General features: G+C 39.4%; 1 protein-coding gene across 1 annotated transcript in view; it reads left to right on the top strand.

Moving 5' to 3' along the window:
- Positions 1–14587, top strand: part of CERS6 (ceramide synthase 6) — a 114423-nt gene that overhangs the window by 51730 nt on the left and 48106 nt on the right. The window contains exon 4 of the mRNA XM_054381101.1: positions 11762–11819. Within this exon, the coding sequence (XP_054237076.1) occupies positions 11762–11819 (58 nt within the window). The remainder of the gene's footprint in view (positions 1–11761; positions 11820–14587) is intronic.

Raw genomic sequence — 14587 nt, 5'->3', positions numbered from 1 at the left:
TTTTAAGACTGTCTTTTTTTTTTTTTTTTTCACAAAGTTCAAGCAGAGAAAGTGAAAGAATGTAAATAAATCACTACTGGGTGGAAAAAAAGCAAAATAATGATTATTCTAAACACTTCCATTGGAGAGATAGAAATGTATAAGAATCTCTACTCAAAACAAGGTTAGGGAGTTGGGCAGTCTCGGTTCTCAGCTTGCTTGGCTTCTGTCTGTTTGTTTCTTCTTTTCTGGCTGAAGATAACACACTGACCTTGACAAGCTAAGTCTAACAGCCTCTCTGCTTCTTGACTCTCTGCCCTCTGCCAGGGTGGTCTGGGGGGATTCCTTTTGGCTGGGGGGGGAGTCCCCTTGGGGGAAGCAAAGGGGACTTGGTTGTGCTTTTGTGTTGACTGTACATATTTGTAAATGTTGTGAATAGTGTATATTTGTACATATTCATTGCATTTCATCATAGGTTATAGTTTTGCTTGTAAATACAGCTTTCATTTGCTTCCAGACTGAGATAGCCTGGTCATTGTCAGTGTGGGGGGATTTTAGCTCTCACACTGTTGCACCATGTGAACAAACAGCTTTTGTGGCATGAAGAGCATAGTAGGGAGTAGATGCTGGGGTGCTGGCAGAGGCAAATTTGTGAAGCAGCTTGCTAAGGGAGGACATGGATTTTCAGTGAAATGTGGAGGGAGATGGAGGAGTCTGTGAAATTGTTCCAGAACAGGGAAGATGTGTCCTTCACTGAGTGCAAGAGTTTTTTATAGCTGCAGGTAGTAGGGAAGTTGAGATGAGTCATAGCAGCCAGAAAGAAGACTAATTGAAGTCATTTAGCAAGTGGCAACTAAAGTGTAGAGAGTAGTGATGACAGTCTGGCAGTTTTTACCTATAGTAAGCATGTAAAATACTGCAATTTTATCATAGCACTGTGAAAGTTACATCTAGACCCTGGGATTGATACATTTAAGGGCCTAGTATTCTATAAAGGTATTCTATCTAATAACATCACAGAAAAGGAAGAGCAATATGCTTGAATGCAAGGCCTTAAAAGAAGGTAAAAGAGAATGAGGCAAGTGTACTGAGACCTAAGGCAGGGAAACTACTGCTGTGCAAAATGGCCTGGAGTCGTGTTTGAGTATATAAAGCATAGACAGAAATGCTGCTCCATTTTACATCTGAGTGAGAGCAGCATTCTGTAGCTCTGTACGTTACTGATTCCTTTGTCTGATGTCAGGGTAGGCTGAGTCGAACGTACATTTTTCTCTAAGATGCAGTACAAAAGAGTATTGGTGAAAGATTTTATTTAATATAAATATGCTTTTTCATGTGATGTCATTCAGAGCTGCTTCACTGATGGCTTCCCTGCTTCAAGAGAAAGAGGGTCAGACAGTAGTGGTTGCCTTGAGTTACATAAAATACAGTAATTTGTAGCCAGAATCCCTGGACACAAGAATGAGTTAACGCCTGGCAAGCTGTCCTAATTTTAAAGTTGTGGGAACACAGTGCAGCCACTGACAAATTTTAATTCTTCCCTAAGAGTTGCTTTCTCATGAATCAGAACTAAACATCTTGCACACACACCTTTTCTCCAACACAGACCTTGCTCAGCACTCACCTCTCCAGAGGCAGAGTCTGGGCAATTTCACATCTCACCTTGCTGCTACAGTGTGGTTTTCTCTGGGTTGGTTTTTGGCATTGTCTCTGAGCATTAGTGTTAGGCTTTGGACAATTCACGTTTCTTTGATGCCCAGGCTGAATAAATAGCTTAAGTATACATCCTTTTTGAATTTATTATGTGCTTTTGTGGTGTGACGTACTTGCACAAGCTGGCTCAGGCTGTAGCTCAGCAAAACGGACTACCTTTGCAGCTCTACAAAGCAGTCAAGGCCACCTCCCTGATCTCTGCATCTTTGTCCTCCCATTTGCTCTGCCCTGTACCAGACAGCTGGTGTGCTTACTGGGGTTAAAGGTCACCCTTTGTAGAACAGAGCATTTGCTGGTCAGATTTTCCAGGTTGTGGGTCACAAGATGGTCACAAGCATGCCAGGTGAGTACTTTTGCTTGTGGTACTGGAGAACACGCATGCATTATAGCACTTTAGGGTATGGTTTGATGGCCATGGTGGTGTTAGGTTGGTGGCTGGACTCAAATGGTAAGATGTGGTCTGGTGGAACAGGACATAGTGTGCCATGCAATGGCATGGTCCAAGTGTGTCTCTTCTTGCTGCAAGCTCCATATAAGTGCTTAGATGAATGCTACCTGAGAGAATGAGTGCTTTTCTGGTGAACAGCTTTATCTAACTCCTCCTATCATTCTTTCTCAGTTTTGAGTAGTAAAATGCTGGGTCTGGCTCACAGTCCCATCACAATTTGAAAGCTGAACCATCTGGTGAAGGGGAAGGTGGCAGCAGACTTCTTTCCACTCTGTAGTATGCTGCTCAAGATGTTTCAGTTCGGGATTGGTATGAAACAGACCCCAAAACTGAGCAAGGTTAGCAGTTTCCCTCATTATTCTCTTCTTACCATATCTGCCATGCTTACTTGTTAATCTCGTCTGTCGTCTTTTCTCTTTTTAAATCTCTCTGTGCCCAAACATGGGATCAGGGGGAAGTTAAAACATTGGTTAAGGGCTAGGAATTGCCAGCCCTCTTCCCTTGTTGTTCTGCTGGAGCAGACAGGCAAAGACGTTCATGCCATGTCCTCAGACTATGTTCACTGTATTTTTAGACTGTGCTGTAAGCACTTTTCATTTTGCTTCTTATGAAATTTCCCTCTTCTCTCAAATCTGATTACCTAAAACTTTGAATTTTCTGCCCTTACTGCCTTCTGTGACACAGCTTTTTAACACAATTAATAAATTTAAATTAACTCACGTGGGTCCTGCCTGCAACGACACTATCACTTGATGTTATCATTGAACATTAAACAAGATTATAATAAATTAACTGGTTTGCTATTCTCTTGAGGTTTGTGTGTGCTCATCATTATTTTATGTTATGGAAATTAAATCATTCTTCCCTAAATTGTAGTTAATGTGAACACTAGTTCAAAATTACAGTCAAAATATCCATTAAAGACAACTAAAGGAAAGCTGCAAAGAATACAGTAGCTGCTGCTTTCTGATGTTCCACATGCCTTGAATTGTCTGGCTCTTGGTTATAAAAGAGACACTGTTGCCTTTGGTCATCCTTGGCTTTAAATGAAATTGCCAAGTGGCTTGAAGGTGAAGGAACATGGAGACAGATCTGATATTTTTCAGAAGACCTGTAGGGAATGTACAGCCAAGAAAGCCATGACTTGGTCTGGGATGCCTCAGACTTGAAGACTACTTCTGATACTTAGTAGATGGGATTCACAGGGCTTAAAAACTGACTCTTGATCATTTGGGGAGGAACTGTGAATTCAGGACAAGGTTTTCTCCCAGTTTCTCTCTGTAATTCTACTTGAAGTACTGGGCTTTTTCTTCGTCATAATTTGTTAGATCTTTCCTAAGTGATAAATTTCAGGTATTGGTATCTCTTGTTAAAAATATTTTACTGCTGCTATCTTTAACTGTGTAATATCAAGGAAGCATGGTTGCTGTGTACAAACTGGGTGTGTGTTGCACAGTTTCTGGGTAGCTTCTGGAGCTTTTGGAAAAACAACCGTAACACCTAGCCCTGGTTCTGGAAAGGTCAGTACATATAAGGGATCGCCGTCTGCTTTAGCAGGCTAAACAACAATCTGAGACAGACAGCCTAATGCTACAAGAATGCATCATTCAGCGTGAGAAAAAGTGGGAATGTCTAATAGAAGCTGTTCACAAAAGTTGCCTTATGCATATATGTTGGCCATCATGGCTAGGACAGCATTGCTGCATGAAAAGCAAATGCAATCTGGAGGGCCTTGTGTGCATCTGGAACTGGAAAAGAGTGTGGCTGTTGTGATAACCATAGGGGAGCTGAAGAAAGGCCTGGGTTGGAAACAGATGGCTGGTGAGTTCACTAGCAAGAATGGAGACTTGGGGTCCCTGTTTGAAATACTTCAGGTTGTTTTTCCTCTGCACTTGTTAACTGTGTGCCTGGAACATCGCTGATGACAAAATCATTCCGTTGATTAGATCAGAGGGGAGGGTGCATGGCAGTGATATGTTTTATATTTGTGCTCTTGCCATGAGCTTTCCAGGTAGTAGTACCTCTTTGTAGGGCAAGATTTGGTGATGCCAACAGATCAGAGCTTTATTTCATATAGTTCTCAAAGGACTCAGAAGAGAACAATTACTTAATCATTAAACAGAAGCTGTGTAACCTAGAAGGAATTACCAAAACACTCATTGTATTATGCATCTTTTCTGGTCTAATTATATAAATGATGCTTTATTATTTATAAAACTGCATCACTTCAAAATTTAGTGCTGTGTTTCTTTTTCTCTCTCTTTTTTTTTTTGTTCTTTTTTTTTCCGCACTACTAAATTTTGCTCTTAATACTTTCAGAGCTGCATTTTGAACATACAGATTTAGGACAGGACTGGTCTCCAGTGGCACTATAACATTAAATATTAAATAACTGATTCAAACTGCAGCCAAGGGGAAAATCAGATGTCAGTCAAATCTTAAGCCAGAAAATTGAAGAGGAAGACAATCAAGATTTCTCAATGCATCATACCTGCTATTTTGCACATCTTCATGAGCTGCGCACAACTCTCTGCTTCCTTAAATATTGTTTGCTTAACCATAGTGCAGGAACTATTTACCATTTGCATGGGGTCTCCAGTCTAAGTCACCATGCCAAAAAAAAATTTATTTACCTTTTAAGTTTTTTTTTTTCTTTTTAATTACCATTCCTTATATCCACTTGCGTCCACCAGGCTTTGCAGAAATGCAGAAAGTTATCATTACAGAAATCTTGGAAAGCAGCAAATTGGAGCACTGAGGTTACTGCAGTCAAGCATGTTGCCATACTTGGAGCTTTATATTAGAACATTTACCAGGAATGAAGATAAGTAAAGCTTTAATGGAGGGTACAGACTGTTTGAAGCAAAATTGCACCTCTGTCTGGTTTCTAAACCAATCAAAGGTATGCCATGCGGCCATCCTACATGCCAGCTGTGTTTCTGATCTGCTCTGAGTTTTATATTTATATGTCTGTCATGTCCAAGCACATACAGGTGGAGGATTTAATACAGCTCTTAGTTTATTTTAAAATAATTTTATTAGGTGAAAGAGATTGAGATTGAAACTCAGAGCAGAAGTTCTTTAAGAGATCTGTCTGAAAATTTGCAAGTGAAAGCATATGTCCATGTGTACCAGGCTGAATGCTGAGAGTATGCCACCTGGGTTATCCAATCACCTTCATCTTGTTTTGAGTCCTGCCAGGAAAACATTTGTAACTCCCATTTTCTAAATTCCATAAAAAGCTGATGTTTCAAAAGGTGGCAATTTTTGCTTTTCTAGATAGTGATGCAGGCTGTGAAGTGTTAACAGTCATCTGCCACAGCTTCTTAACAGCCCTGTTGGATAGCACCACTCACTGAGTCTGTGTGTTTGGGTTTCCTCTATGGAAGGCAAAACATGCAAAAAGATAGCTCAGAGTGAAACAGTAGCACCTGAATTGTCATGTACCTGGTATAAAAGTACAGTTTTTTTGCAAGATCAGCACTTGTAATATGATTTGTGAGATCATTAGACAGTTGAGATGCTACTAGTTCTTCTACACTTTGGATGGATTAAGCATTATTTTTCTGTGCTCTGCCTTGTATTTTTACATGGTTTATTGCCTAAGAAAAAAATTAGTTTCTGGGGATTGTTGTTTTCAGTGAGAAGAGTTGCTGTTTGTGTGGTGTTTTAGTTTTTAAACTAAAATGGGATCTATTACAGGACGATATACAATGTCACAAATATTAAGTTGATCCAAAAGTTCAAAGTCCATTTGTTTTGGGATCGTCCTCTAAATACCTCTCCTTAGACATAACCATCTAGAAGGAATGCATACCTCTGGCTATGTCATGAGCAGCATTAATTGGATTAAGTTCCTTTTTGTGAATCAGAAAGTTTGAGGCCCTGGTACTCTGAGAACTGCTTTAGGTCATGTTGGGTGTATGGGGAATTTAGAAATGCTTCCTGTTTAGAAGACGTAACAGACGTTCAGTATTGTTTAAACTCAGCCTCGGGAATGCTCCTTTGAGCACTATCACAGTAAGCACACTTCCCACAGTGAAGGCTCAGGAAATCAGTGCAGCAAAATTAGTTTTCTGTCTCAACTAGGGATTGCAATAGCGCAGCTATGTGCTTACCCAGTTCAGTCAGACAGTGTCAATTAAAATGGAAAGCAAGCTGTGTGTTGGCAGTTCAAGCCTTCTCGCCTTCTCACCTTCTCTGTCAGGATGGCCTGCACCTGTGGAATTTGCAGTAGGCTCAGTTTGGCTTTCAGTCCAAAGCCTAAGCCCAGAGGTCTGTTGATCACTTGATCACTGCCAGGGGTTGACTCATGGATAACTGATAACAGCAAATCTGAAATTTTATTGAAGTGAACTTCCATGGGAAAAACTTCAGGAGTCTGCAGTTTCCCTGGAAATAGTTTTCAGATCTAGAAAGCCAGTTTCTTCAACTGCAGGCAGTGTGGTGAACCCATGACTACTGGCTAAATGAGGGGGGTTTGCTGTTAACTATTTTGAAGTGTGACTTATTCCATGTTTGCTTGTCAGAAGTCGTTTGGATAACTGGATCCTCACATACCATTGCAGGGCAGCAGGCACTGGTTTGGCATCAGAGCTTACAGTTGGGAGGGCTGAGCACTGCTTGGGGTGTGCTGCAAAGAGGGGACTCTGGGGAGTGCCTGCATTCACAGCCTGGGTGGCCAGTCTTCCTGCAAAGCGAAAGGGAAGAAAGGGAAAACTGCAGGAGCAGTGAGGTCCTGTATGTGTTCAGCCATATTCTTGGGAAAAGAGGCCCTTTTCCTGGAAAAGCAGCCATGCTGAGCTCTCTGCTGAACAGCAGGTACATGGGAAGGACAGTGTCTTTCTGACAAATATTTGGTGAGCTCTGCAAATTATGAGTGTATATTTATGGGGTAGGGGGGTGCTTTTCTTGAACATTGCTTGAACAAGTTGGTTTTATTACCTCAAGTTTAATCTCACATTTCAAAACAGAAATCTGGAGGGAAATTTTAGGGACAGAATTCATCAGTGTGCTGAACAGAACCTGGTTAGACATATGCATGAAATCAGTGAAGTGCTTGCTCAAGTGTGCACTTAAATAGCTTTTGCTAAATTGATCACAGTGTGTTATACCAGATTAGTTGGCAGAGGCTCTCCAACTTTTCCATCTTCATAGTGTTCTGTATCATGCCAAAGCATCTTTAAAATTTCATTACCAGCTCCAAGTTAAAAGGGTTGAGAGGCTAAGAAACTGTCCTCTGGATCAAGAATGTACTCGCATGTTGAGCAAGTGCAGTCAGATCTGCTACTGCACTCTTGAGGGCCTTTAGAGCATTCAGGACTACATTAGAAAAGAATTTTTTTTAAATTTGTTTGTTTGTTTGTTTGTTGTTACTGAAGAGTCACTTTGTAACTTGACTCTTCACTGCAGTGTGTTGCATCCATATTTAAAACACTGTCCAGGTAAGCACTAGCACAACCTGAAGGATTTGCCAGAAGGACTAGAGGTAAACGGGATCCATCTCTCTCATTCTGAGCTCGAGCAGACCAGATGCAAGTCTGGTTCAACCTGAAAGTCTGGTACACAGGTTAGTGCAGGACTAAAGTGAACCTCATAAACCTATTACAAGCAGACAGATCAAGTCTAGCAGAATGCTTGTTCTTTGAGTGCTTTGATCTCAGTTTGCTGGATTTAAATTAGCCTAAAAAATCTTTCAGGCAGCACACTGTGTGTGTATGTGGGTCATTGCAGTTTTGTCTCTTTATACAACTGTCTGGAGGAGTGTTTCAAGTCTGAAGGCCAGAGCAAATTCTCAGAAAACAAAGCAGCTTCAGCTGTCATCATCTTTCAGTCAAATGTGAATTGGTATGGTGGTCACTCAAAGAAGGGTGCTTCACCTAGTGGCCTCCATTGTATTGATTTAATAGGCAATTTGCTAGGGAGAAAGGGGAACAAAAGATACCTTAGTATAGATCTTGCCTTCCTCTTCCTAGTCTTTTGGGCTCTGCTACTGCTGCTTTAGAGGAGTTCGTTAGTTTGCCTATTGTGCATAACAATCTGTGATCCAAATGACAGCTGTCCCTAGTGATCTTGGGAAGATGATCACAAGCTGCTGATGCTTAAGAAGGGCCTTGAGCAGGATATCAGAAAGAGTACTGGAGAAGATTTGTGCTACTGTCCATATAACTTCCTTTCCCTGGGATCTTTGACTATTCATACTGTACTTAAGCTAAGAGACTTTTCCAACCATGAGAGCTGTGAATTTGGTTGGGAATGAGACTTTATAACCTTGTGATTAAGACAGAAATCTTTCTCTTTTGTAACGTGTGCAAAGAAAATATTTTGCCAAAGCTCCCAAAATAGCAAGGTGGTTTGGACACTGGGATGTATTAAGTGAACAATATTCGTGCTTGTTTCCTTCCACTTGCTTCTTTTCATCAATAGGCTGCAGTGAGACCCAAGAGGGATAAAAAGGTATCTATTGTAGATTGTGAATTGTAGATTTCATTACAGTCCTTGTTGCAAGGGAATTGAGTTGACGGAATTCAATTGAAGGAATCTTGTTGGACAAATCTGCATTGCATGAAACCTGTTTCTCTTATATCTTCTTGGCTTGTCTGTATGGATTTGAGTGAACATTGTAGCTTCACAACGTAGTTCCTCTCTCTTCCCTCCCTGTCCTTTGTCCCAAGTCAGAGTACTTTCTGCTACATAAAACAACTTCACAAGAAGAGATGACTCTGTGTCTAACAGAGATATGACAGAGGAGAGAACTGAACATAGGTTTTCCAATGCCTGGCAAATGTCAATACTGCTAGGCTACCAAGTGACAGAGGCAACTGAGGGGGAGTGAGGACTGCTCATATGCCAATAAGGCGTCAGTAGGACTTTAAATTGCTGGCTTCCTGCAAGGTGGGAAACTGCCAGAGAACTGAGTGCTAATTCAATTCCTGATGTGTTCAGACACACAGTGATCTGTCTGTGACCCTGTTCAAAGGGTTATTGGTGTATCTGCCATTAAATCTGTGATAGCACATAGCTGGCAGCTACAGATAGAATCCTTGCCTCTTTTTCTCTCTGCAGCTGAACCTGATGGGAACAACATCCCTTAATTTTGACCATTTATCATATGTATATTTCTTCTGACTGCAGTTTTATAAAGGCCACTCGTTCTGTAAATAATCTTAACTGTTGGTTTAGTGTAATGTGTATTTTACAGATCTCAATATATGTTAATTTGTAGGTGACGAGTATATAGTTCTGTGTTTATCAATTTTATTTTATTTGAAAACACAATTACAAATTAAATATCTCCAGTTGTTAAGGTCACTGGCGTTAGTAGTTAATGTGCAACATTTACAACATTATTAAACATAGTTACTTAACTAGTTAGACCAGATATATTTACTCACTGTATAATAATAAATGCTTAAATAACTTCAAATTAATTTTCTTCCAAAGCTTCTTGTGTTCATCAATTTGATCTTGCCCTGTTGATATTTTGCTGTTAATTGCTTCAATAAACCGTCTACAAGTAACGGTAAAACAATGAGGTAAACTTCTTGGATTTCTTTGTGTGGGATTGAGACTCCAATCTGACAGAATTTCCCTTTGAAGCAAAGGCAATCAGCTGCATGGTACATAACAGTGGAAAGTTCTTTGTAGCTCTGCTACCACCAGAGTTAGCTGATTAATGATGATATACATACTGGAGGACCATTCTGACTTTGCTTTGTTTTGAATTATTCTTTATTGCAGTTTCACCAAATCAGAAGTTTACAGAGCATGTTTTGTGGATGTTGTTTAACAGGAATGAGATTTTTTATAGATATATATATGCCAATATTTCTTATTTTTTAATAAGTTAGCACTTTGACCAGCTTTGTGTATCACCTAGTTCTGAGCCTTGCTTTACCCTCAGATGCTCAATCCAAGTAGACTTGTTTGGCAGGTAGGAAAAAAGGAGGAAAAAAGACCAATATCGTATATTGTCATCTACTTGATGTGCTTTGGCAAACCTAAATAATACTTGGTGGCTCTTGGTTCTAATGTTTTTCTGAAGCTCCAGAAATTTTCCTACAGGGCAGTCCATGGCTTTAGTGCAGATCTACAGCAGTGGCAGCACTTTGGGAGGTGTTTTAAAAATTTAAACGGAAAATTGGTGTTTCTGAATTTGCATGTTTCAGGAAAGGGCGTTTTTGTTTTTACTAAAGTGATAGCTGTAGCAAATGTTGAAAACGGAGCCTTCCAGAGGTCGGTGCAGAGTAGAAAACCTTTGGAACCCACCTTCGAAAACTTAACCATTAACGTATTTCCAATACTTCAGATTGCATTTGAACTCCTCTATGGAATATTGCATCTCCCAACAGCAAACTACAAATGTCTTCAAATACGTTATTAATTTTGTTTGGAGAAATGTGAAATAAAGGAGATATTGAGGGAATTTTTTAAAAAGTGAAAAACTCTTTGTGAAGAATTTATCATAGCTGCTCACACTTCAGAGTGAAAGAAGGGCTCTGGGAGTGCTCAGAAGTGAGATTAGGTTATACGGTTTTCCCCTCCTAATGTTTTTCTTTTCTATGACAGCTTTCAAACTTTCAGTTAATTTTGAAGTTAAATGGCAGGTTTCCTAGCTGTAGGACCAGCCTAATGAGAAAGCTGTTACCCAGATAAAACCTTCCTTCATATTGCTGTCCTTGCTGATTCTTCTGTGCGTGTCATCTGAAGGTTTCTACCAGCACAACTGACGTTTTGCCTCCAAGTACTCTATTTTTACAGTATCTTGAGGAAACTGCCAGCATGAAAGCTGGAGGCCATGTTGTTAGTGTGATTGAATCCTTGAAGAGTTTGGTATTTGCATCATATCAATTGAATAAATTATTCTCTGCATTGTGGAGGCTACAGGATGAGAGGGAGTTTCTGTCCAACTGAAGTATCACACTTGAAATCTCATTGACGTTCTTACACTCAGAAGGTTGTTTATGTATGACAAAAATTTCTAAATACTTGTAAAAGTAGCTTTGAAGAGGAAGGTTTGGATGAAGCTTGTTTTACACAGGATTATTTTCAGTTTTGAAACCATTACAGTAGTGTCTGAACATGCTTCAGTGCCAATTAACCAGAAGTTAATATTTTTGCCAGTGGAGAGAAAATTTTAAGTGCTGTAAAATATGTAATTGAAGATTCACACTGCGGTATTGCCTCACACTACGCAAGCTAAATCTCATCCTGCTATAAACATTATGAAGAATCAATAAAATTTCTTATTTTCATTGTCCTGGTGTCAATAACAAATGAACTTCCCTACAATAGGTATGCAACTTGTCCTCTGCCTTCCTCTGCCACTAGTTTTCATTAAACTTTTAGAAAAATGACTGTCCTTTAAAATTGGAGTTTTCCTGTCATGTCTAGGTGAAATTAGCCAGTATTTTTAGAGGGCTAATGGGAGGCCAGGAAAATCATGCACATGAATACAATGCTTATTAACAAAAGTTGTAGAAAACCAGACCAAACTTTTGCTTCATCTTCTCTTAACGTGACCAGGGTGTGGTGGTTTGGCAGTGCTATAAGAAATCATGTGTTGAACTGTAAAGTATGTAAACCTGGTATCCTAGAGTTAATCTCTTGTACCTTTTGCAGGTGGAGATTTACATTTTACCTTTATATATTTACCTATGGAGTACGGTTCCTGAAAAAGGTAGGCACTTATATTATTATGCTTTCATAACACATCACAGATTTGTTTGAAGTCTTGTATACCTGTAATACAAAGCACAGGCACAGAAGTTATGCTGACGAACAATAGAAGTTAAAATTTAATTTACTTTCATAGAATGGTTGCTGCTGGCATTGGTAATGAATATTTAACAAAGTAAAGAAAAAAAAATTGGTATAGCAACATTCCTAGTTCACTGTTGCTGTTCATTATAGGCATTAAGCTAGCAGTAAGGCTTACCAGATTGTTCATCTCAATTTTTGCATCACCCTTGTTAAATGCCTCTTGCAGAGATTGCTTTTATTAATAAACAACATCTATTAGTTTTTATATAATGCTATTTCTTGCCTCATGTAAGGTGGGACAAAGTTTCCATGGAGTTTCTCATCAATGCTCAGTTTCTGGTGACTTAAGCAGAGATGGGTGTTGATAGCTTCTAAATGCCTTGACATAGGTCTGTTAACTCTGCCATAGAGAGTAATACAGATTTATGATGAAAACTGGTTTACAAAGTGACTAGTTCTCTGGAGTTTTGTGCAAGTCAGGCTGTATTTGTGTAGTTCTGAGAGGTGAAATCTGGGGATGGTGTGGTCTGAGTGCATTCATATAGTCTTACCCTTCATTTTGGACAAAAATTTGACACAACAAATACATCTTAAGTGTATCTGGTGCTTTGTATGTAAAAGCTATTAAAAAGATCCTCATCATTTTTATGGTTGTAATTCTTGAGGCTGTCCCAGTTGCCAGTCAGCTTGGCACCTGTGGGACTGATGATGTACCTGTGCAGAGAGGGAGGACATCAGAGCTATTCTCAGATATTTAACAGTAGTCAGCCCCAGAGGAAGAGTGTGCATCAGTCCTCCAACAGACCAGAGCAGCATGTAGTGTGAAACCTCTCCCTGCTTCCTTGAATACTTAGGCTTTGTGTGTACTTCATCCATTAGCATGCTGTATGATCATCATCTGGTTTCTGTGTTCTGCCTTTGATTCCATCCATGTCTGTGGTATGAAGTGCAAGAACGGTTTCAATAAGCAATTGTCACAACCTGAAAGGTTCCTCAACCTGTGGGTGGGCAACCATGGGTTCATAAGACTCTGTAACACACAGGGACACAGAGGTTTTATTGTTTGAATTTCTCTATTACAGATTACCACAAATACCACAAAAATCACCATTAACAAGTGTCTCAAAACCACAAGTAGAAAGCATTCCTATAATTAATAAAGGGCATCTTTCTCAGCACAAAAAAGTGTCTGTTCTAGGAAAATCTATTGAATACTAGTTTTTCTAAAGAATAAGAAAAATAGAGTAAATGCACATTTTATTACAAGCCTTTGTGAGCTGTTTCTAAAGGCTGAGTTGGCATGCAAAGTGCAGGGTGTCTTCCTCCCTATTCAGCACATCACAGCAGTTTGAGGAGGGCTGGCTGACAGCATGGTTGTTTGAACAAGACAAACTATTGCTTGCTTCACAAGTTTAAGAAGGTTCGGTTGGGTAATTTTGCTGTAATTTTAACTTTCAACATGTTTAATTTTTACAAAGAGATTTTGTTAATTATGTAATTGTGTGGGGTTTTTTTAATGTGTTGTTTTTACACCATGTTGTAAATGTCTTGCAACATTTTATGTTATTGTTGTTATTCCAGTGTTCTGCTTCCTCTACTCATATCTTTCACGTAGGAATGTATGTAAATCAACAAAATTATGATTGTGATAATGGTACTAGGGAGATGATGATATAAATATAGAGTAACTAAAAGAAAATACAGGCTTTTTGCTGTTCATCAAACACCAATGATTTTTCTAGATCCACTCAGGGAAGAAGTCTAGGTGTACAAGGAATAAAATTCAGACCCTCGATTCTGGAGGGGGCACTACGGTACTAAAGTGAATAATCTTTTTTACTTTGTATTGGTTTTCACAATGGAATAATTGCAAAGAAAGACTTAATTATTTCCTTAGGAAGCTACTGAACAAATTTAAGTATAATTAATTCTCAAAAAAATTTGATTGAGCTTTCTTTCAAGAAGCTGTTTTGCCTAGAGAGAAGGTTAATTTTATAGTCAGTGCTGTCTTGCTGTGCTAGTGCTACAGTAGAAATCTGCATCTTTTCAAATAACAAAGTCTGTTTCAGACCATCTCTACAATACCTAGTGCAGAAGACAATATAAGAATATAAGCATGGTGAGTGAGCCCAGGTGCAACAGCACTCGCAACAGATGCAGTTCCATCACAGCAACATGTGCTGCCAATGTCCAACAGACATTCCTGTTTGGAAGAACAGAATATGCTGTCAGCATATCACCACAATGAAAATACTAATTTTGAGTTTGTTGTGGTTTAACCCCATCAGACACCTCATTGGCTCCCTCCTCCACCTGCAGTGAGATGGGGAGGAAAAAGGAAAAAAGTAAAACTCATGGGTGGAGATAAGAACTGTTTAGTAACTAAGATATAATATAATTATAATGGTAACAAAAATGAATATAGCAAAGAGAGAGAGAAATAAAACCCAAGAAAAGACAAGGGATGCACAGTGCAGTTGCTCACCACCCACACTCACAGCCAGTTCCCCCAATTTGCTAAGCATGATGTTCTGTGGTATGAAATATCCCTTTGGCTGGTTTGGGTCATCTGCTCTGGATCTGCTCTCTCCCAGCTTCTTGTGTACCTGCTCTCTGGCAGAGCATGGGAAACTGAAAAATCCTTCATTTAGAATAAGCACTACTTAGCAATAACTGAATATCAGT

This window comes from Indicator indicator, chromosome 5 (genome assembly GCF_027791375.1).
Source record: "Indicator indicator isolate 239-I01 chromosome 5, UM_Iind_1.1, whole genome shotgun sequence".
NCBI lineage: Eukaryota > Metazoa > Chordata > Aves > Piciformes > Indicatoridae > Indicator > Indicator indicator.
This window is presented reverse-complemented; position numbering and strand designations above follow the sequence as displayed.